Consider the following 21,166-nt stretch of genomic DNA (forward strand, 5'->3'; position numbering starts at 1 on the left):
TCTTTTTACAACAGTTTACAGCCTGAGTAGGAGCAAGATGAGTAACAAATAAACATAAAGCTCTGTTATAATAATTCTGTTTTTTTATTTTCAATTTTTGTTATCTGTTTTTATTAGCTCAGTGTTGAACTGCTGGTCTGAGTCCAACATATGCATATAAAAGCTGTTACATTTTAAAAACGGGTTTGTTTAAAGCATAAACACATGCAGAAATACTTATAATTTAGTGTTGGCTTCAGTCCATAACGGCTCTTATTATCTCGCTGGGGAAACAATGAAATGGCCACAGAAGGCAAAGGTTTGAGCCAAAAGATTTGGAGCGGAAATGATAGAAAGAGAAAGTAGAAGATTTGTGCTGACTTCATCATTCTGCTCAAATCCTGTTGGATGGATCGTAATGCATCCTAATATTTATCAAGTCAAGGAAAATACAGTGTAGTCTGCTGTTAAACTTCTTTTAACCTTGCATTATATTTGAATCTTTGTTGTGTTTTTACAGCTATGAACTGAATTACACTCTTGTGAACGCTTCATCTTTGTTCTATGTATCTGCAGCTCTGTTTTGTTCAGGGAATCCCAACAATTTTCAGTGCGAACAAAGGAGTCTTTACAATGTCTGCCAACTGGCCGTGGAGGATGCAGTCCTTCGCTACGCGGCCCACCAACCGAGCAACAATACTGTACAGACCTTTCCCTTGACCTTTGTGAGGGAAGCCAAGTAGAAAGCCTGATGTGTTTCTACACAAGACCAGGACTCTGAAAGCCTCGGCCTTGTCCTGCTGGGAATGAGACACTCCGTTTGATTTAATGTCAAACAAGCAAAAATATGTTGTTTTTGGATTTAAATCCTTTCATTGTTTCAGGGAAAACATCTGGAAATCCTAATAAGATGATGTAAGATGCTTTGTTTTAAAGGTGTCAAAACTTCTCAAGCTATAAACCCCCCCCCCCCCCCCCCCCCCAGTGTGTGCCGATAGCGAAATTAGCTACTCAGACCTAAACCATTTTTTGAACCAGGCTGTTAACATGTTTATCATTGCTGCAAAGATTGTCTTTTTTGAATGGGTGTGAATGTGTTTTCCCGTGTTTATGCAACATTTTAAATGTGTCATTTGCCTTTACTTAAGCCCTCTTCCTCATATAAAGAGTCTTCTTGAAAGAAGGCTGTGTCTTCAGGTGCTTTATGATCACAAACTCAGTAAGGAACAACTTTTAGTACTCACACAGCCAAACAAAAGCCTGTGTGTTGTAGTTAAATTAAATAACAAACTGTAAGAAAAGCAGTAAAAAAAAAATCGGGCCAAAATATAAATGATGTATAGGTTAAAATATAAGCATGACTATCATTCGGCTTATGTATTTAAAAAAAATACGACTTTTTTGTTTTTGTTTTCGAAAATCTTACAGTAGATGAAAACATGGGGTCTTACAACCAGCTTCTATTGACAAAATCTGTAAACCCCAAATTATCTTGTCAAGCTGAAATTGTCAGGAGGGTATCTGTGTATCTGATAGGGCCAATATCATCCAACACATCGGCACATCCCTACTTTTATATTACACAGAATTTATAGTTTGTTTTATTGTTTTATTCAGATCTTGTAAGGATTGATCAGTGTCTTTTGTTCCTGCTAGCTCCTGTTTGTTTTGTCTTTGACTTGATCTGTTTAAATCAAATTGAATAACTTGAATCAAGGGCCATAGCTAAAATGAAGATTCATGTATGGGAAAAACTCAAGTTGGCATTTAGATTATGCCACCTGCTTGCAATCTGTCAAGATCTTGAGGTTTTTGTGGCTCAGATGCCAGTGACCGGACCAAAGGGTCCTGTCAGGTCACAGATTGGAATTCTGGCTCTGTTTTTATCTCACAGATCATTCCCAGATGTCCTTTATCTAAAAACAAAGCATTGCTGAGCTACTCCTACAGGATTTTCAGATAAGAGAAAAGAACACGTGAGCCAAACTGTCTGTGTGAAAGGTTAACACGTATGACTCTAAGGAACATTTCCTCTTCACATTATGGTGAAAAGTCCAGGAAACAGGGAGGGAGAGTTACCTTTAGCCATAATAACACAGACAGCCATGATGAGGCCACCAGGCAATGAATAAGTAGGTGAAAGAGTAAACATTTCAGAGAGGGGATTTGACACACGTCCAATCAGAGTCAAAGGTACAACCATGACTCCAACAGATTCTTTCCACCCACAACAGAAAGGGGAACATGTCTGCAGCAGCTTTTTAGGTCAAGGTTGTTCTGTTAAAAATGAATCTTGCCAATTTCCACCTGCAAGGAGGAAGCTCTATAACTTAAGTCTGCATTAAGCATTTCAAAGTGAAATCCCAAACAACTGTCCCCCAGTAAGTCATTGTGTAGGAAGAGATTCTCTCAAGGCTTTAATGAATACATCCTGACCACGATATCCTCCAGATGATTCTCCCAAAGCCTGGGTGTTCTCACAAGCCTTTAAAAAACAAATCTAGAGGCCACTTTGCAAGAAAAGCAATACTTAACTGTTTTCAGAAACAGAAATCTCTACTTCTCTTTTCTTTGAATTTACACCCCTTTCCGGTCATGAAACACCTTTATACTGAGCTCTCCTCTCCCCTATGTGCCAGATCAACATTCCTCTTTAAGTAAGCCTTTCCATACAGTGTTTCCTGGAAAACTGGTACGTTAGTCTTTCAAAAAATCCCTCAAAGTACAGACAACTTGCAGAGCCCCGGTGAGAAAACAAGACGTCACCTGTGGTGCTGTTTGTAAGTGATCAGGATGTTATGATAACAATCTGCGGGATCCAAGGCTTGTGAACACGTTTCCATTCCAGATATGAAAGGCTGCATCCTGCTGTGTGCTGATTTGAGTCCAGCATTTTCAGGTCAGGTCATGTACCAGAAATAGACAACAATTTATAACCTTTAATAACCTCATCATCATGAGGTGCAACTTCATCATCATGAGGTGCAACATCATATAGATGATACTGGGCAGTACTGGAGCTAATAGGGAGCAAATCCTTCTTGCAGCAGGCTTACTTTTCCATTACAACGCCTGATAAAACTTTTTACTTGAGTCGGGGCAATATTGTCTTGACATTTAACTGACAACAAGCATTGCCAGTAGTTTTGTGAGGCGCTAGTTAGGTTCAGTTTGTCAGCTGGTTTCCATTCCTCTGTAGACTCACGCTAGTTTGTTGCATGCAGGAATGTTTCCCACTCACTGACATGACATAAAAATTATTAAGCTTTAGTCTGTCACCATAACCACTAATTTACTAAATATCATACATGCCAAACGTTTAATTGGGAGCAGATGGGGAGTGTCCATTCCTTGGATGTATATTAACATTTTTTTTAAAGTTTTTTTTTTTTTTCCCTCTTTTATTTTTATTTATGATTATTATTGTTGTTATTATTTCTACTACAACTATGTTTGCCCCATAAATCACTGAAATGGACCGTAATAAGCCCATCTATCACTGGTGAATGCAACTCTCTTCAGGCTGAAGTGCATCCTCCACCTTTCCTCTCAACTCATCACAAAAGAGCTAGAGTTATTATTCTTTCCTTCCTTCCTTTTTTTCCTTCCTTCCCTCCTTTCTTTCCTTATTTTATTTTCCTTCCTTTCATTCTTTAATTTTACTTTCTTTCATTCCTTTCCTTCTTTTTTTCCTTCCTTCCCTCCTTTCTTTCCTTCTTTTATTTTCCTAAACTGTACCTGCAGAGGTCTGGAGTGAAGATATAAAGGCGTTCATCCTTTTTCAGCAGAGGATGGAAAGCGCTCCCGTCTGATCCATTGATGCTGTTGCTTTGGTCAGACGTCCAGAAGTTCACCTTGCTGCAAGACAAAATATAGCCACATATATGATAAGATGAAATGTCTTTTAAAAGTTGCATCAATAAAAGAATGATGCAATACAGAGTTTCTTTTTGGACACAATGTTTTTCATGTTTATGTTAAATTTACTGTTCCTCTCAATAAGAACATTTTGGTTATTCTTGGCTTAATTTGCTGTTTTTCTTAATGTCTCTCTTTCAATGTCAACACAGTTATCATCTCCATCTTAATGACAGTAAATTACAATGAAATGTTTTGATGATCAAAAAAAAGAGGTTTCCCTGGAGTAAGAGGGGTAATTAGAGACTGGAGGGGAACTGAGGCCATAAAACTAGATGAGAACGTTCAGTTAAAAGCCATTATTAAGGCATTCGGGGTCTCAGGATGTCCTGCCCTGTGCTTTGTACTGTGGGAACCAGCCCAGAGCCCCAGGCAAACAGAGATACACGTACAGCCTGTTCTCCCCTGTTATTGGCAGAAAGCAGTCGATTTCAGAAGCTTTTTGAATCCAAAGGTTACACTGTGGAGTTTCATTACAGTGAATGAGGACATAGAGGGATGGTGTGATTGTGTGTCTGCAAAAGCACTACCTTTCGCCTTTCCATGTTTCGACACGGCCATAGTCCATGTAGTTCTGCTGCCCAGTGTGGTAGACAAACTCCCCATCATTACTTCCATTTTTCTAGAAAAATCGAAAGATTGAAATCATAAACATCGTCTTTCTTAACCGAGAGAGAGAGAGAAAGAGAGAGAGAGAGAGAGAGAGAGAGAGAGAGAGAGAGAGAGAGAGAGAGAGAGAGAGAGAGAGTGTGTGAAAGAGAGAGAGAGAGAGAGAGAGAGAGAGAGAGAGAGAGTGTGTGTGAAAGAGAGAGAGAGAGAGAGAGAGAGAGAGAGAAACTGTAGAGGTTAATCAAAATCCTGGACAAACAAACTGATCTTGAACAGGACACCCTGAGAAAAGACACCTCAGCAACGTAGAAACTTGTGTTTGATGTGAAAAGATTACTACTGAGGGGCCCAATGGCAATGTTAAAGTTCAACTTCTGTTATCCCCCAGAAATGAGTAAATTGTTGTACAAAATGGAAACATAAAGTTGAATTGGGGCGCTGTTAGCGTAGCGGTTTAAGTGCACGCCCCATGTACAGAGGCTATTGTCCATGTCGCGGCGGTGACTGGTTCAAATCCCAGCCTCGAGGATTAGTGGCATGTCTTCCCCCAATCTCTTCCGCTGTCCTATCCAATAAAGGCAAAAAGCCCCCAAACATACATAAAAAAAACCCCACATGAAGTTGATTTAATTGAGGCAGCTTAGCTACAAGCTTCATTAATGTAGAAAAGTGTCAAAAGACACTTTTTGTTTTCACTGGTCTAAGTACCTCATCCTTTTAATCTCTTTTGGAGGGAAGGAGATCTCTCCAAATAATTCAGCCTGTGTTAAAACTTTGTAAATATCAAAATAAAACCTCAAACCTCAAACAAGCTAATGTAGCAACAAGTTCAGCTAATGTTAGCATCAGCTCTGCTCGTGGTCCCCCCTGGATAAACAGTGTCCAATGGAGAGTGCTTTACGGGCTTGACTTTAAAAGTTAAATTGTTTTGCTCAGGGTTATACAACAATATAATTGTTATATCTTTAAAGCTGCTGTGGGCCACCTTCAGTTTTTGTTTATCTCTGCGCTAAGATGTGAGTATTTTTGTCCGACAAAGGCATTTACACTACTACGTCAAAATTGTCAATCTTGTAGCTGATGGCATAGTTTGCTTTTGTAGTTCATAAGGAGGCATCAGAATCAATTTCAAAATGTTACGAAACCAGCTAACAGCTGGTTTCAAAAAGTTGAAACATTATCAAAATTGTGTTGTGACAAATGTACAGCAGCTCAGCTATAGAGTTGGAAATTGTACCAAGAAAAAACAGGCGTGGTGACTTTTCCCTACGTACAATCCATTGCTGTTGACAAAGATGATATCATGACTCCAGCCCTTTCTATATTTTGATTGGTCAGTGATCTAGAAGTGACATTGCTAAGTGCGGGGCTGTTTCAAAAGTTTAACTATTTTCAACTGAGAGCGCTGCAACACAGATAAACAGACATTGTGGGCATTTTTGTGCTGAGGATACTGAGCGCTGGAAACACTTAGTCATGTTTGGTTTGAATAGAAAATTTGTCGCTGCCAGCCCAAAACAGGGCATTAGTGGACACGCCACCTAACTCCTTACTAACAGTGTTTCGAAGCTAGTATCTAATTATACAATGTGGTCTATGTGAAGGAAATTACCGGGATATTGTTTTAAAATATTGTCCCGCAAAACTTTATCAGCTTAAGTTTATAGCACAGCTGCACATGCCTTGTACATGAGGCCGAAGACTTTCTCCACATCAGGATTGCTGGTAGAGACACGTGCAAGCAGGGGGTCTTCATAGCCCCACAGCAACTCATCCACAGTGCGAGTGGTGAAGAAACCGCTCCCCATGGAGCTCATCCACATTGACACCAAGGAGGCCTTCCAGAAACTATCTTTCAACTTGTTCATTACAGCCTGGAGACAGAAAGTGGAGCAAAGTAGGAAATACATGAGACAGAAAATAGAATGATGATACTTCCCCCTCTTTCGATTTGCATTTTCCTCTACTTGGCTGAGACCTGTAGTTCACGACTCACCCATGAAGGGATGTTCACAGTGGTGATGTTATCGACAGTGGGGTCACCGACAGACTTGTCTCTCAGGAACACAAAGCTTTTGGTGTTGTAGGCTGACACCTTGGTCCCATTTTCAACCATGCTCACATTGTCCTTATACCTGTACTCCCTGTGCAAACATAAACAAATTATCAAGATGATTTTGAATTCCATTAAGAGCATTGCAGACCATTAAAACCTTAAATGCAAGAAAAGTCTACAACTTATTTCTTTCAACACATCAATTTCAGTCAAGGTAGCCAACAGAGTTCAAATGGGTTAGATTGCTGAGGTAGAAAATCTTAAATGTTGCTGCTGCAACATTTTTAGTGCTTCAGCATTGAACCTTGATATTTATTTAAGGGTTTCATCAGGGGGGCACCAGGCATGATTCCAAAAGTCTAACGTACACAAAGTTTCTCATCAGGTCTTCAAAGACTGACTCCACACGATAGAAAACAACAGATAGATTTTAGGAGAGCCTACTGACTACAAATTAAATCAACCTATCTGACGTTTTTTTTTTTTAGATTGCTTCATAAATAAAACAAATAGGAAGCAGATAAGGAGAAGCTCACATCCATTTTTGTGGTTTGCATGGGCACAGAGCAAATACTACACACATTGCAAAAGCACTGCCAGATGATGAAAAAAAAGGTAAATTTTTAAAGCTATTTCTTCCACCGTTTTGTATTATGCAGTATGCCTGCAAAGAAAACCTGATACATTTAAAAAGTAGAATTGAATATGTATCACACTTATAATTGCCCAGGTCGTTATTGTAAATGAGAATTTGTTCTCAATTGACTTACCTGGTAAAATAAAGGTAAAATAAATACATTTGGCCTCTGATGTAGCAAGTCATGGTGGTAGAACAAATATTTGACAAATCGTTCTCTTCAACCAGAGCAATATGAGGTCCAAGACCCAACAGTGATACCTGGGACTTCTACCAGATCCGTATCCAGTCTGTCTCCGATCCGCTGCGGTCCGGCTCCGTGCTCTCTCATCCGTCAACACCTACTGGTTCAATTTTCAGAAAGGAGCACGGACCAGAACCGCTGGACCGATGGAGTCATGTGACCGCAGTAATTACTGCATTAATGAATATCCGACTTGTCTCCTCATCCAAAAAGAAAACCTCTGACCGGATGCCTCCAGGCCTTGCTTCACTCATTATGACAGTTTGTTGTCATAGTTAAGTGAAAAACAATCTGGCAATAACACAGAGTGTTTTATTCTGGAAATTAACCGGATGCTTTAATTTTGTTTTGATGCCTGATTTCCTATCCCACTCGATCTGCTCTGTTGAGATTGATGCATTGTGCTCTGGCATCCAACAAAAATAGAAGTCTTGCGTATCTGATTCGGAGGGTTCCAGGATGTCGGATCAGAAACGCAGCCACATCCAGTTGGAGTTAACAAATGACTAGAATTGAAACCTATCAACCTGGAGATGAACCGGGCACAGATCTGGTGGAATTTTGCCATGAGAATCAATCATTCAGAAGATTACTTAATTAAACAAATCTCTTTGAGAATATTTTACATTGATAAATATTATTGTCTAACAGCTGCGAAGTGCTGCTACATGTGCTGCAGACAGTGCTGAGGGTCATAAACTGTAGAATCCAAGTGGACTGTGCTATAAAAACGACCTGATAATGCCATTTTTACCACCCAAAACACTGTTTTGCTGCATGTTGTGTCCACACATAAAAGAAAATACATCTGTGTCAGCTGACCCTTATATTGGTTGTGCTATTTTTTCTGAAAATCAAGGCCATGGTTTCATAACTGTCAAAACAAAGTAAATTAAAGCCGCAAGCGGCGATGAACGGGCCCTCGCACACCTGCAGCCACCGCCAATGTGAGCCACCACCACATGTAAACCACCGCCTGATATTTGCCACCACATGATGTGGAAGCAAGATCTGAGAGTGTATACTGCCTGTGTCCCTTAGGTGGTGCAAATGTTCCAAGTTTTTGGCAGATTGCCAAGAAAACCTCCAAACTTGATAGTGTGCCACGCCCACAATTCTAGTCTGAACAGAATGCCTCTAATAATTTTGGATCGTCAATGTGTCTACTATAGAATGTGCTTGGTTTGGACTGAATTAGAGAAAACCCCTAGGACAAGTTCTCTAAAGTATACACCCTTATTTGGGCGTCATTCTTCACATTCAAAGCTGTAAGTGTGTTTGATGCACCGCCTCAAAGTCTGCCAAGCCCACAATTTTAGTCTGAACGGAATTCCTTTAATAATTTTTAATCGTCAATATGTCTACTATAGAATGTGCCTTGTTTGGACTGAATCGGAGAGAAGCCCTAGGAGGAGTTTGCAAAAGTATGCACCCTTATTAGGATGCCATTTTAAATTTTCCAAGCTAGGAGGCGCTCTTCCTGATGAGATGAGGCTTCTTTGTGCGTCCTGATGCCATGAATATGTGTATTAATTTTCAAGCATGTAGCTCAAAATAACCTCTACGGGGAGGCATTTTTGAAAACTTTAGGGGGCGCTAGTGAGCACATTTTTGAGAATTTTTGCGCGAGACTCATAAAGTCGCAATTTTTTTACCAGGCCTGATGACCGTACAAAATATCCACACTTTCATGCATGTTCAGGGCTCCAAAAATGCGTTCGAAGTGGCGTAACAAATAAAAAGAAAAATCCTTAGGGTTTCAATAGGGCCTTCGCCACCACTGCGTGTCAGTGCTCGGGCCCTAATAAGAATGCAGGTCAGAAATAGTTCAGTAAGCAGGGTTCACCTATTACACATTCAATATCAAATATTTGACAACACGTCAGATGTTGAGAGCTTTGTGGCGTTGTTCTTTGTTGCAGCATGTGCACTTCTGTGCATTGTCATGCTCTTCTATCCTACCTGTACGTGTAAGGTCCGACCTGCTTGACCTCTGGCTTTTCTCCTTGAAGGAACTCATCCACATTGGTCACATTGAAGAAGAAATACTCCATGTAGACTGGAGGGGGAGGGGTTTTCCATGACTCGAACACACGGCTGCCTTCGACCAACACAATCTCCTGTTGGGACATAGAGGGCACATCTCAGTACACCACTGGACATAATTTATCAGACTTACAGATATGAATGTGAGAGGCACTTTACATGTTTAACAACAATGCATAAAACCTCAACACGATGCATAACAAACTGCAATAAACTAACTTTCTTCTAAAGTTTGCTGTCCTCTGATGATCCATTTGATGCTGAGAGTTTATGACAATGAGCAAATACTTTGAATCAGATGTTACCACAATGTCCTCCTACTAAAAACAACCCTGAGAACAAAAACATCTTTGGGTTTGAGAAGGGGGGTTGGGAGGGGGATGGGGGATGGGGGGGGGCTGTCCAAGCATCGGATGAGAGCATTGGCTGCACACATGAATGGCATTAAGGGAGAACCTTGCACAGCTTCATTGTGAGCAGTTGCCATTGACAACCGACACTCCGGGGAGAGCCGCTGACAAATCATGTGATGCAGAGAGCTAGATGCCCACTGGTTTCCACAGGACTGAGACCTTAATGATCTGAGCCGCATTCCTCAGGACCAAGCCCTATAACCTTGGGAGGTACAGCACAGGCTGAAACCTGCAATACTCTGGTTTAGCACAAGTCTGCAAGAAAACTGTCACTGCACATGTGTTTGCCTCAGGACAAGGGTAACCTTTTCCACCACAGGGTTCTTCTGGGAAGTTGGAAAACAGGGAGCGAGAGAAGAAAGAAGGCGGTGGGAGGATTAGAAGTTCTTAAGACAATTTGAGAGCAAATCTCAGTTTGGCCTAATTGTGTCAGATTTGTAGAACCAGTGCTTTGGTATGAAGTAAGCCCAAAAGAGCTGAACACGCCAACAAGTCCCATTATTACAGGAGAGTACAGACCCCCTTCTCCTCTGTTGGGGTCCCCTCTACTTGCACAGAGACAAAAGTTTAGTTGAGTAGCCAAGGACAATAAAGCTGTCGCCTTAGATTGAGGAAGAGAGTGCATGTTTTTTTTCTGTGTCCTCCTTTTATGCTACGAACAATCAATATGGTAACCCTCCCAGCATGCTACATAAAATACCGCGCGGAAAACAGGAACACAGCAACCCTCTTATCTCAGCACTTACCACCACCACTTTCACCACTCCCCAATTGAAAACACATATAGCAGGTGAATACACAAATACACGCACTGCAAGTGCTTTGATGTCAAGACAGGCAAATACATAGTCGTGAATAACACTGGACGCAGCGAGAGGCTATTCACTGAACCCTGCAGTTGTGGTGGAAAAGCTTTGCATACTCTAAATGGGTTTGCCTCTCTGGAGGTCAAACAACTTTCAAAGCTGAATGCACTGAGCTGTAGTCCAGCCCTTCAGTTATATTAAGGTCAATTCAAATCAACGTTGACCTGGATGCACTGGCTACTCCCTAATTTGCACAAACACAATGAAAGGAAGACAGTTTACCAATTAAAGATCATAAAAGGCATCAATCAAACACACTTACAGGTGCTCATGTGGAGATATTAGCAAGATATCGGCAGGCCAACATGATGATGGGAGTTAGTTTAGAACAACTGGGTCCTGTTTGATTTATAAGTGGCTCTGTCAAAACTTGCCTCACGACCTAATTGCAGTCACATTCAGTTAAAGCAATAAAATGTGATGTAGCACTCTCAGCCTAACGATTTCTCCTAACAACTACTTCCTTGAGGGTGGTTGTTTGCTTTCAGTCTACGTGATTCCGATGCAATAAATGATTCAACAGTGTTCCACATCATCTTAGTTGTTCATGCGGATGCCTCAATGTCATTTCTCAAATCAAACCTGCCATATATAAGATTTTTAAAAAGTTGGAATGTCCCAACCAGGGCCAGCCAAAGTATGAATAGGAAGGGAACCTGACACATCAGACAGATCTTTCCAACCCCAAAATGGTTGAGGCAGATGGTGGTCCAACATGAGTCTGGTTCTGCTCAAGGTTTCTGCCTTTTCAAAGGAAGTTTTTCCTTGCCGCTGTAACTAGCTTGATACTGCGAGGTGCAATGCTCATGGTGGATTATGATGAGCTAAGAGAGAGCCCTCCCTGTAAGAAGACCTGGTCTGTTTGTAAAGATAATATTTCACTTTAATTTTAATCCCTTAGCATCAGGTCCATATCAAACTTTGTTGATTCTTTAGGTTTTCAACATTAGCGTACAAAACTGAATCTAATAACTGCATCAGTTTGGTTTATACTTTGTGTTCACTGCTAATCACACCCTACTCCTCTGTTTAAGCTAAGACAATGTAAGCATGCTTATATCAGCAATAAGTACCAAGAACTACTGTAACTGCAAGCACGGCTGTCAATTCCTCTTTCTTGTTATAAGCTTAAGAAGGGTAATTTTGGATACGTCTTTTCTGAGACAGATTTCTTCACTTGAATCAATCGATCAAACAATCTTTATTTGTACAGTGCCAAATCACAACAAATGTTATCTCAAGACATTTTTACATACAGCAGAACTAGACGGAAAGCAGAGGGAAAAACTTCCTTCGAACAGGCAGAAACATTCAGCAGAACCAGACTCATGTCACAGCCATCTGCCTTGACCGAGTTGGGGTTGGAGAGAAGGTTAGAGGAGATGGCACTATGGCTTGCCATGCTCTTATGATATTTGTCCACACAGTATGATCTCTCCCACCATGAACCCCTGACCTTTAGTTTTGACTGGCAATTTCAAAATATTAATTTACCAAAGTTATGGTCGATGATAAAGTCACAAAGTTGATGTCGATATTCTCCCGAGGGGAGAAACACTTTTTATCTTTATTGATGTAATGGCATTTCTTTTGGTGGTATTGTCAAAATGAACACCATTTAGACCCGTCACTTAGAAAATAAAAGCTATTGCGTTACATCGTAAACTAACAAGGAAATCCAAACACTGACTTGGCCCCCAGCTTGTTGTGACGGGTCCAGCCGATGTAAAATGACCAAATTCCTCCCAGAGGGACCAGTCGTTTCTCCCCGTCACCTCACCAGCAGGTCATCGAATGACCCTGTTTGACTCGCAAAGAAGCTGAAGGCCAGTTTCCCAATAAACCTCACAGTGTGAAAGAGGCTTAGCACACGAAGAGAGCCGACTGCTGGGTGGTTATACATGGAACCAGATCCTTCACACTAGTGCAGCTGGTGTAAGAAGGTAAATTGATACGCTATCATAAATCACACAGCCAATCAGGTAGTTATCTATCTGTGCCAGCATGTGAGAGCTGGGTGTCACACCCACACATATTTTCACGAGTAAGGCGTTCTCTTGCAGCTAGGTTAGTGAACTGCGTCAGCAATTGATAAGATATATTTCACATAAAAATATGTTTGACTGTTTGTACATTTAATGCGAGGGAGATTTTGCCAAATTCACAGGATGGGTAATGGATGTAATGTGTTTTTCTGTTTTTAGTTTCTTTAACTATTTGAAAAATTTCAAAAATGGCTACTCAGATTAAAGCTGGGGTTGGTAGTCAGATTTAGATACACTTTTTTTCATACTGGTTAAAATGGTCTTTATGTCCTGATGGCAATCAATACATAATGTGTTCTTAAAAAAGAGTGAAGAAAAGCTGCTATCTACAGCCGGAATAAACCTGGGAAAACACCAACCTATCACCGTTTTTGGGTCCCAAAATTTTAATCCAATCAAATCCTGTCCTGCCGTTCTGCCCACCTCCTGCACATACATTTCCCCAGCGTTCACTCCCCATCCCCTGCCTCTGCTTCCCCTGCCTCTACTGACTGCCCCTGTCGCTCGACTTCGGGCCTGTCCCCTCTGATCGGATAAGGTGCTTTGCTCAGGACTGTAGTCCAGATCAGAGTCTAAAAAGCTCTCACCACGGGGGCTCTGACAAGCAAAAGAATTAATGACATTCAGTAAGTCCTACAGAAAATGTATATGTTGTAGCGTCCGTCCGGACGCTGAAGGGATGACGAGACGATTCGTGAAAAAGCCGATTTTTAATAATCGGTCACTGTCGGCCGTGATCACGCCAACCAACAAAGCAACAATCAATGTTTGAATGAATGAAGAACTTCTCGTCTCTCCTCTCTCCCGCTCGCTCACTTTCTAACACCCTCGCCCCGTTCCTGATGCCTTCACTGACTGTCAACACTGTAGGAATTAAGAACATCTACAGTGAACACGTTTAACAAACAGTAGAGCTGTTACAGTATTATATGTGTTATAACTTTTCTCCTGATATCGGGTCACCAGTACAACTGGATAATGCTAGCATGACAGTTGTGAGTACTAACAGCAGCCATGTTTGTTTGTGTTTTTAACTTTCACTATGATAATGTTTTGCTGAGGACCGGTTTTGAATCAGTCACGATCATATGGTAGTGAATCAGCGCGCTCGTCCATCCACATGTGCAGGTGAGATAGAAACGCAATAAGGGCATACCTCTAAACCTCACCACAGTCGCACCCTGTAGTTCTGCACTGGTAAAGATACCAGAAGAAACCAAAAGATTTTGGTTTCATAATGGATGCACCAAATACCTTAGTAGACATGTACAATGAGAGCTATAAGAATTACAGCTGTACCAAACTGTCTGAGGGCTAAAGAGATTGAGTAAACAGTGTAATGTATTACCATAACTGACAAGCTTAAGTCAATATTGACATGTAAATATGGTTGTTAAACAAGACTAAACTGTCAGTTGGGCAGGTTTTTAGTTATTTTGTCCATTTCTTCATCATTTCAATTCAATTGCTCAATGAAATTATCTCAGACATGAAGTTTAAAATTCATCAATTCATCCAATGAGTTACCGCCAAAGGAAATGTAGTTTATTATAATTTTACTACAGTATCAGGACAAAGTCCAAGAACTAAAAACCTTGTGAATTTGCCCCCCTGACTTTTCAATGTTGGTCAACGTTAAGCCTCTTTGATAAAAGACATCTGATACCTGTTATGGAAAAGCAGGTCTAGGATGAAAATAAGGATGAAAGTGTGCCATGTGATAGCACTGAATGTGGGCCAACAGTTCTTTCACGCCTGCTTTGTTATCAAAGTAAAGTGAACCCTCTGGGAAAGCTTTGAGCCTCACTGAAGGACTCAGTCTTAAGTATTAGAAATCCTTCTTTTAAGGAGTACGATCCTTTAGCTCAGAGTTTCAGAGTAGTAAGTGTCTTCTTTAAACTACTGGTGTGCTGTAAATGTTCAGTTTAGTTGCATCAGTTTTCCATCTGTTTGTGTTGTTGGATGAGTGTTTCCATTTTCTCATCTTTTGTTCATTTGCATGTGTTTTGATAAGGTAGCAGTCCATTGAGCTCTCCCTCAAGGTATGAGATTATAAAATATGAAATGAAATTTGATAAACAAAGTATGAGATGATCCATGTAGACTAAGCAAATGCACTTAAGCGAGCTATGTCAACATGTAAAAAGTAAAATAATCATTTTGATTAAATTAAAGCTGAAAGGGCTTTAAGGTGTGTTTTTTTAAAGAGAAATTTCAAAAAATGTGCAAATTTCTGCTTCGTTAGCATTGATGATAAGCCAATTTAAGTCTCAGACTGTTGACTGAACAAATGAGAAATGTGTTGATCTCATTGGGTCTAGAGTACTTATTATAAGTACTTTTGACTATTTTGTGCAAACCATTTTTTCCCAAAGTGGGGGTCGGTACCCCCTGGGTAGTTGCGAGATGCCTACCAAGAAATAACGAAAATTTAAAGTGATCTAAAATTGAATTTTTTATCCATTGTTGTAAAAACCATGCAAATAAAAAATATTACCAATTTTCTTCTTTTTTTGTTGCCAAATCACCCTTAAGGAAATTATAATTCTTCCAGCCTTTATTGATTTACAAAGAAATATGTATGTTTTTGAATTGGACTAGTTCTTGCAACATTGAACCACCCCAGGACAATGGAGGGGTCTGTGGTGTCTTGCACTGTTATTTTTGAGGTCCTGGGCTAGAAAGTTTGGCAACCCCTGCTGTAGCAAATACTTTCACTTGCAACCAAACTAAAAAAGACTAAGTAGGGGTTTGTAGTCCATTGACTATAGGACTGAATATCAAAAATTCATAAAGATTCAAGAAAACTTCAGAACAAAACAAGTGGAGTTAAATAGAAGATATCTCTGCAACGTGTCTGAGAATATTCATGTTTATGTAACTTTTGATATCCGTTCTCCATTGATTAAACCACATTTCTGCACGCTTTCTCCCCACAGACTCAATTTGATGCATCTGCAAAATTGAACACCACATCTAAGAAAACTTCCCTTTCATTTCTTCTCACTCTACTCTTCTTGAACGCATCTAAGACTCTGTTTACAATCTCTCCCCAGCCTCTGCTGATGGCAACTATGACGCAAAGGACTAGAAAACCTTTTAAAACTTTCACAACACATTGGTTTCAAAAAATATTCTGTAATAGATTAAAGAGAGTGAAGAAATACATCCACTACACACGAACACATTTTTTTGTTTCGATTTTATATCACGTGGAAAAAACATCATGTGGTCTCATATTACGTTCAGCTATCAGGGAGGTGTTTTAAGCTTAAAGCAAGTTTCGATATGAATCAGCTGACTAAAGGTGTTGCGCACAGCGGAGCACTCAGCTTGGGGCTGCGGCTGAGTGACAGGTCTCCACGAGCGCTTTTTTTCTCCGCCACCAGACTGATTATGACCCGATTGCACTCCCGGCTGACACCTGACCCCGTTCACATGCTTATTTTTCTCAATAAGAACGGGTTGACAGAAAACAGGACACTCTGAGTCTGAAATATGTTTCTGTTCAGTTCCCTTGTTGAAGTCTGAGCCTTCACTTTTATGACTGTGTGTCCGCAGAGATTATGAGTCTGTTCCACATGTTGATATTCAGCGTGTTTAACGTTTTGAACATCTCAATACCATCCATAGCTATTAGGGATGTAACGATACACTCAACCAACGATTCCATTCACTCCCGAATCTTTAACGATTTTCAAGAAAACTGGATTGAACTCACAACTTAAATAACTATTATTTTATTACAATTCTCATATATGGACTGTTGAAATATATATTTTTTCTCTTATATTTAGTGCTCAAATAAAACCACTGCACTCTAAAATCCCTGTACAAAAATACCTTGTTGGAAAAACCATTATAGAGAAATGGAAAGTGAACAATTCCAAAATGAAAGTATTAATTATTAAAACAAAGAAGGTAAATCTCTTTTATGTGTTTTCCGTGATTGATCTTCGGAAAAGTTAATAATCAATCATCGTTTAATCATTCAAAAAACTTGGACATTTTCCATGTCAAAAATAAGGTAAAATGCGTTTTTTTCCCCTAAATCAAATTTTCCTTCATGACACATGTATATTACTGACGATATTAAACAGCTACGGATTGTATTTAGGTGTTCAAAATGTAAACACGCTGAATATCAACGTGTGGAGCAGGCTCATGATCTACAGGGACGCATGGTCATAAAGTGAAGACTCAGACTTCAACATGTGGATTTACTGCAACAGGACAACTGAACAGGATCATATCTTAGACTCACAGTGTCCAGTTTTCTGTCTACTCGTTCTTACTGAGAAAAATAAGCATTTAAATGCAGTAAGGTGTCAGCCAGGAGCGCCACCGGGTCAGAATCAGTCCGGCGGCAGAGACAAAAAAGCACTCGTGGAGACCTGTCACTCAGCTGCAGCCAGCAGCTGAGCGTCTCCGCTGTGTGCAGTCAGCTGATTCTGAAACATGCTTTAAACTTAAAACACCTCCACTCAGCAAGTTACGAGAGAGCAGCGCAAGAGACTTAAGGATGTTGAACAAGCAGAGTATAATGCAGATAGCGCCTTTTACTGTTTAAAAATAAAGTCCGGATACAAATTTTGTTGAATCAATTTTAATCCACCCTTATTTTTATCGATTTTTTACCGTTTTGCGATATATCATTACATCCCTTGTAGCTGTTCAATACTATCAGTTACATTGTGTCAATCATGGAAAACTCTTCAAATTTGCATCCCTAATGCTTACCAAAAACATAGGCGGGCCACAAAAGTATTAACTGATCATTTTAGCATTTTTCTTATTTTACAATAGTTCCATCTGTGAAACTAGTGGATGATCTCTTCATCAACTCTTCTCAATTAGTGTCTTAACATTGTCTCAACACCTTCTCTCAGGTGTGTTTGAGAGAGAGGGGGGGGGGGGGGGAGATGTAATGTGTACACAACATGTTACACAACATACAGTCATATCTGATGTCTTTGGAGAGATGCTACTTCAGGTTGTTGTTTTGTTTTGTTTTCATGCTGCTTTTCATTTATAGATTCACAATCTACCAGAGTTACCTTTAAAGTGTTTTCAAAATAAAAGCAACAAGAAATAAATTAACCTGGGCCTAAGGAAGTAAAAAAGCATCACAAACTTAGCCCTCCCAATATTTTGAGACTGGAGGTTGCAACTTGGTAAAAACTTTCCTTTCCTTTCCTTTCCTTAATGCACTGTGTAACTTGCATCCACTATAAAGCCCATAGCATAGCAGCTAAATGCTAACATTGGCTGTCCATTTAAGGTTAGCTAATGGGTAAATTTGTTGAAGGCCAGATCCAGACATCCAGACCCTTATTGTCTTTTCAGTTGGTGTTGAGATTTCACCACATACCCTCAATTTGTGTGAAACTGTGAATTTGCTTAACTTAGTGGCAAACTTTTGCAACTCCTACATTTGGTATCTGCAACAGTATGTAGTGTCTTCTTAAAACTACTGGTGTTGTAAGTTTTCAGTTGAGTTGTGACAGCATGGTTCTCTATCCATCTGTTTGTGTGGTCGGATGGGTTTTTACATTTTCTACTCTTTTGTTCATTTGCATGTCCATGGAGCTCTCAGGTATGAGATTATAAAATATGAAATAAAACTTGACAAAGTATGAGATAATCCATGTTTCATGTCATTACATTGGCTATGTAGACTTAGCAAATGCATTTAAACAAGCTACATCAACAAGTAAATATTATAGAAATAGTTCTGATTAAATGAAAGCTGAAGTGAAGAATGTGCTTTTTAAGAAAAATGCCCCCAAAAAAGTGCAAATTTCTGCCTTATTAGCATTGATGCTAAGCCAATTTACATTTCAGACTGTTGACTGAAAAAATACGAAATTTGTTGAGGCTCATTTGGGTCTAAAGCACTTATTGTGCCAACAATTGTAAACACAAACCTCTTAAAAGTGATTTATTTTTTCCCTTTTTCTCTATTTAAAATCAATGTTAATGTAATGTTTTAACACAAAACTTTTCCAAACGTAACCCTGGCAATTTCTACTTCAACATTTTTGAAGATTTTTCACTTTGAGAATGAAAACAGTTGCAGCTGCATGTCCCATACTGGTTGTTTTACTCCTTTCAGATGTGTTAATGTCATCAACAAGAGGTTCTTTCTCCCACACCCATCAAGCAGGCTGTCATTTCAAGGCCAGCTCATACTATCCTTCTCATTTCTAATTGCAGTTTTAATCCCTGACAGTTAGGACTCCCCCTGAATGAGGCTTTGTAAATCAGGCCACAGCAGTGTGTAATGTGTCACCAGCTGGACTGAACTCAAACTGCCTCTTTGCTAAGTGAAACTACATTTGTGAAGAACAGAACCTCTCATTTACTGAGATAAGATGTTTTTCTTGTAAGGAGATCATCTTTGATGAGACAAAGCTTTTTTTGAGTGTTAAAAAAACTGACCAGCACCAAGAATAAGCAAAACCGACCCAGCCCTTATTTATTCTTAGCTGAGGAATTTGCCTAAACCCCCCTACTGTTAGAAGTTTTGAAGCCAGAAACACACACACCAGAGGGCAACTGGGAATTCCTTTGGATGCTCCATCTGATAAAGACTTTTAAGACAATGCAGAAAGATGGAAAGTGACCTGTGGCTCCAACTTAAAGTGGCTGAGTAATCTAGAAGTGAGGGAAGAGAAAGTACTGATTACACAGAACAGGCTACTGAATCCTTAATAACACCTCCTCCTCCTCCATCCCAGGGAGTTTGAACTGCTTATTAGAGGCTCTCCTTCTGGGAGGCAACACACAGCCAAGTCATCACTGTCTATCTCAAGCAATAACAAGCCTTAACAGCAGTCTCTGAGCTCTAATGGTGAAAGCAGCCACAATATTGAACTGATCCATGATTATGGACAATTATCAGCAGGTTTTTAGGTCTGCTGAAGTTTTCTAAAGTTGATGTTTTTGCTTATTTTTCTAAGATAGAGCACTTTTTGTGAGAGTTTGCAAGACTGTTAATAGTAGATTCATGTAAATGCTATAAAAATGTTGGTAAAGATGTAGCCAAACAAAATCTGATTTGATAACTATGTTACTATACACAAGTGGGTGTGTAATTCAAACATGAAAACACCTGAATTAAAGTAATTATTACTGGAAAACCATCACTGTAATCTCGGGATATGAGATCAATAACACACACACACACACACACACACACGTTTTTGTAAAGTTAAGAGCATAAAAGTTTCCTCTTACCCTTTTGAGACGTTCGTGCATCAAAGTACGGAAAACTTGACCCACAACCAAGCCAATCCCAACGACCAGCAGGGACGCGCAGATGACCCCAACGGCATAAATCGCACAGGGTCTTCGCGTCATGTTTGCAGGTGTCAGCAACACAAGACAGCCGCGCGTGCAACTCTCGAGGATGAATGGAGACGTTACTTTTCGTACGTCAGGCGACTTTATCCACAAAACTCCAGTATACTGCTCTCTAAATGGACAGCTTGGTATTTTAAAGCTCCCTCTTTAACTTTTCACGCTACTTTCACTTTGTTTTGTTGAAGTTTCGAACAACTAAGTAACGGTTGGAGTTGCTCAGTTTGAGTTTCCGAGTAACAGTTACTTGTGGTTAATGATAAAGCTGGTTAGTTTGACAGCCACGAGGTCCCCGGTTCAGCCTTGAAGCGGCAAACTAGCGGCGCACTCAATAAAAAAAGGGAACTGCCTCAGAGTATATTTGTAGCGGGCTGTAAAGTCTCCCCCTTCGACCAATCAGGAGCACGCTGATTGGTCGAAACAGTTTGTGCCCCCCCCTCTCTCTCCCCCCCCCGAGGGATGAGTATGCGCGTGAGTGTAAGCAAGCCTCCGCCCGCAAACGCCAAGCTTCAAGGACGATCAGTTGAATCATTCTGAGAGTGACCCAAACTTTATAACACTTTTAGAACATCCCGTGACCTTTTCATGCACTCTGTTTCTGTTACTCATGCCTTATGACAACTGAGTCAAATTTAAATGAAAGATGGTCATTTACAGGCGAAATTATGGTGTGACAGACCGTTTTTGAAGAGTCAGTTTTGAAGCTTCCACTTATAAAACGCTTGGGTTTTAATTCAAAGAAAATATATGCATCTGCTTCAGTTACAGAGACTAGTATTGCACCTCTCAAAGCATGTTTTTTTTTGGACCGCAGGGACACTTTCAGAGAACAAAACCATCATACATGTCACTCACTGCTATGGACAGTGGCGGAGCCAGGGGGTGGCCAGGGCTCTGGCCACCTCTGAAAACTAATTGGCCACCCTGAAATTCTTAAACGTGATTGGCTATTTGCCATGTCAGAGGCATTACTTATATTCAAATCAGCTAT

General features: G+C 40.1%; 1 protein-coding gene across 2 annotated transcripts in view; it reads right to left on the minus strand.

Annotated features, from left to right (window-relative positions):
* Positions 1-20,546, minus strand: part of LOC117831141 (lysosome membrane protein 2-like) — a 28,434-nt gene extending 7,888 nt beyond the window's left edge. The window contains exons 1-6 of one of the 2 annotated variants that reach the window (XM_034709665.1): positions 20,053-20,546; positions 9,406-9,563; positions 6,503-6,650; positions 6,189-6,380; positions 4,428-4,519; positions 3,718-3,837 (exon numbers count right to left, since the gene is read on the minus strand). In XM_034709665.1, coding sequence (XP_034565556.1) covers positions 3,718-3,837; positions 4,428-4,519; positions 6,189-6,380; positions 6,503-6,650; positions 9,406-9,563; positions 20,053-20,175 — 833 coding nt within the window. In that variant the 5' untranslated portion in view covers positions 20,176-20,546. The remainder of the gene's footprint in view (positions 1-3,717; positions 3,838-4,427; positions 4,520-6,188; positions 6,381-6,502; positions 6,651-9,405; positions 9,564-20,052) is intronic. The other variant, XM_034709666.1, reaches the window with a different exon arrangement.
* Positions 20,547-21,166: the final 620 nt, after the last annotated feature.

This window comes from Notolabrus celidotus, chromosome 19 (assembly GCF_009762535.1).
Source record: "Notolabrus celidotus isolate fNotCel1 chromosome 19, fNotCel1.pri, whole genome shotgun sequence".
Lineage (NCBI taxonomy): Eukaryota > Metazoa > Chordata > Actinopteri > Labriformes > Labridae > Notolabrus > Notolabrus celidotus.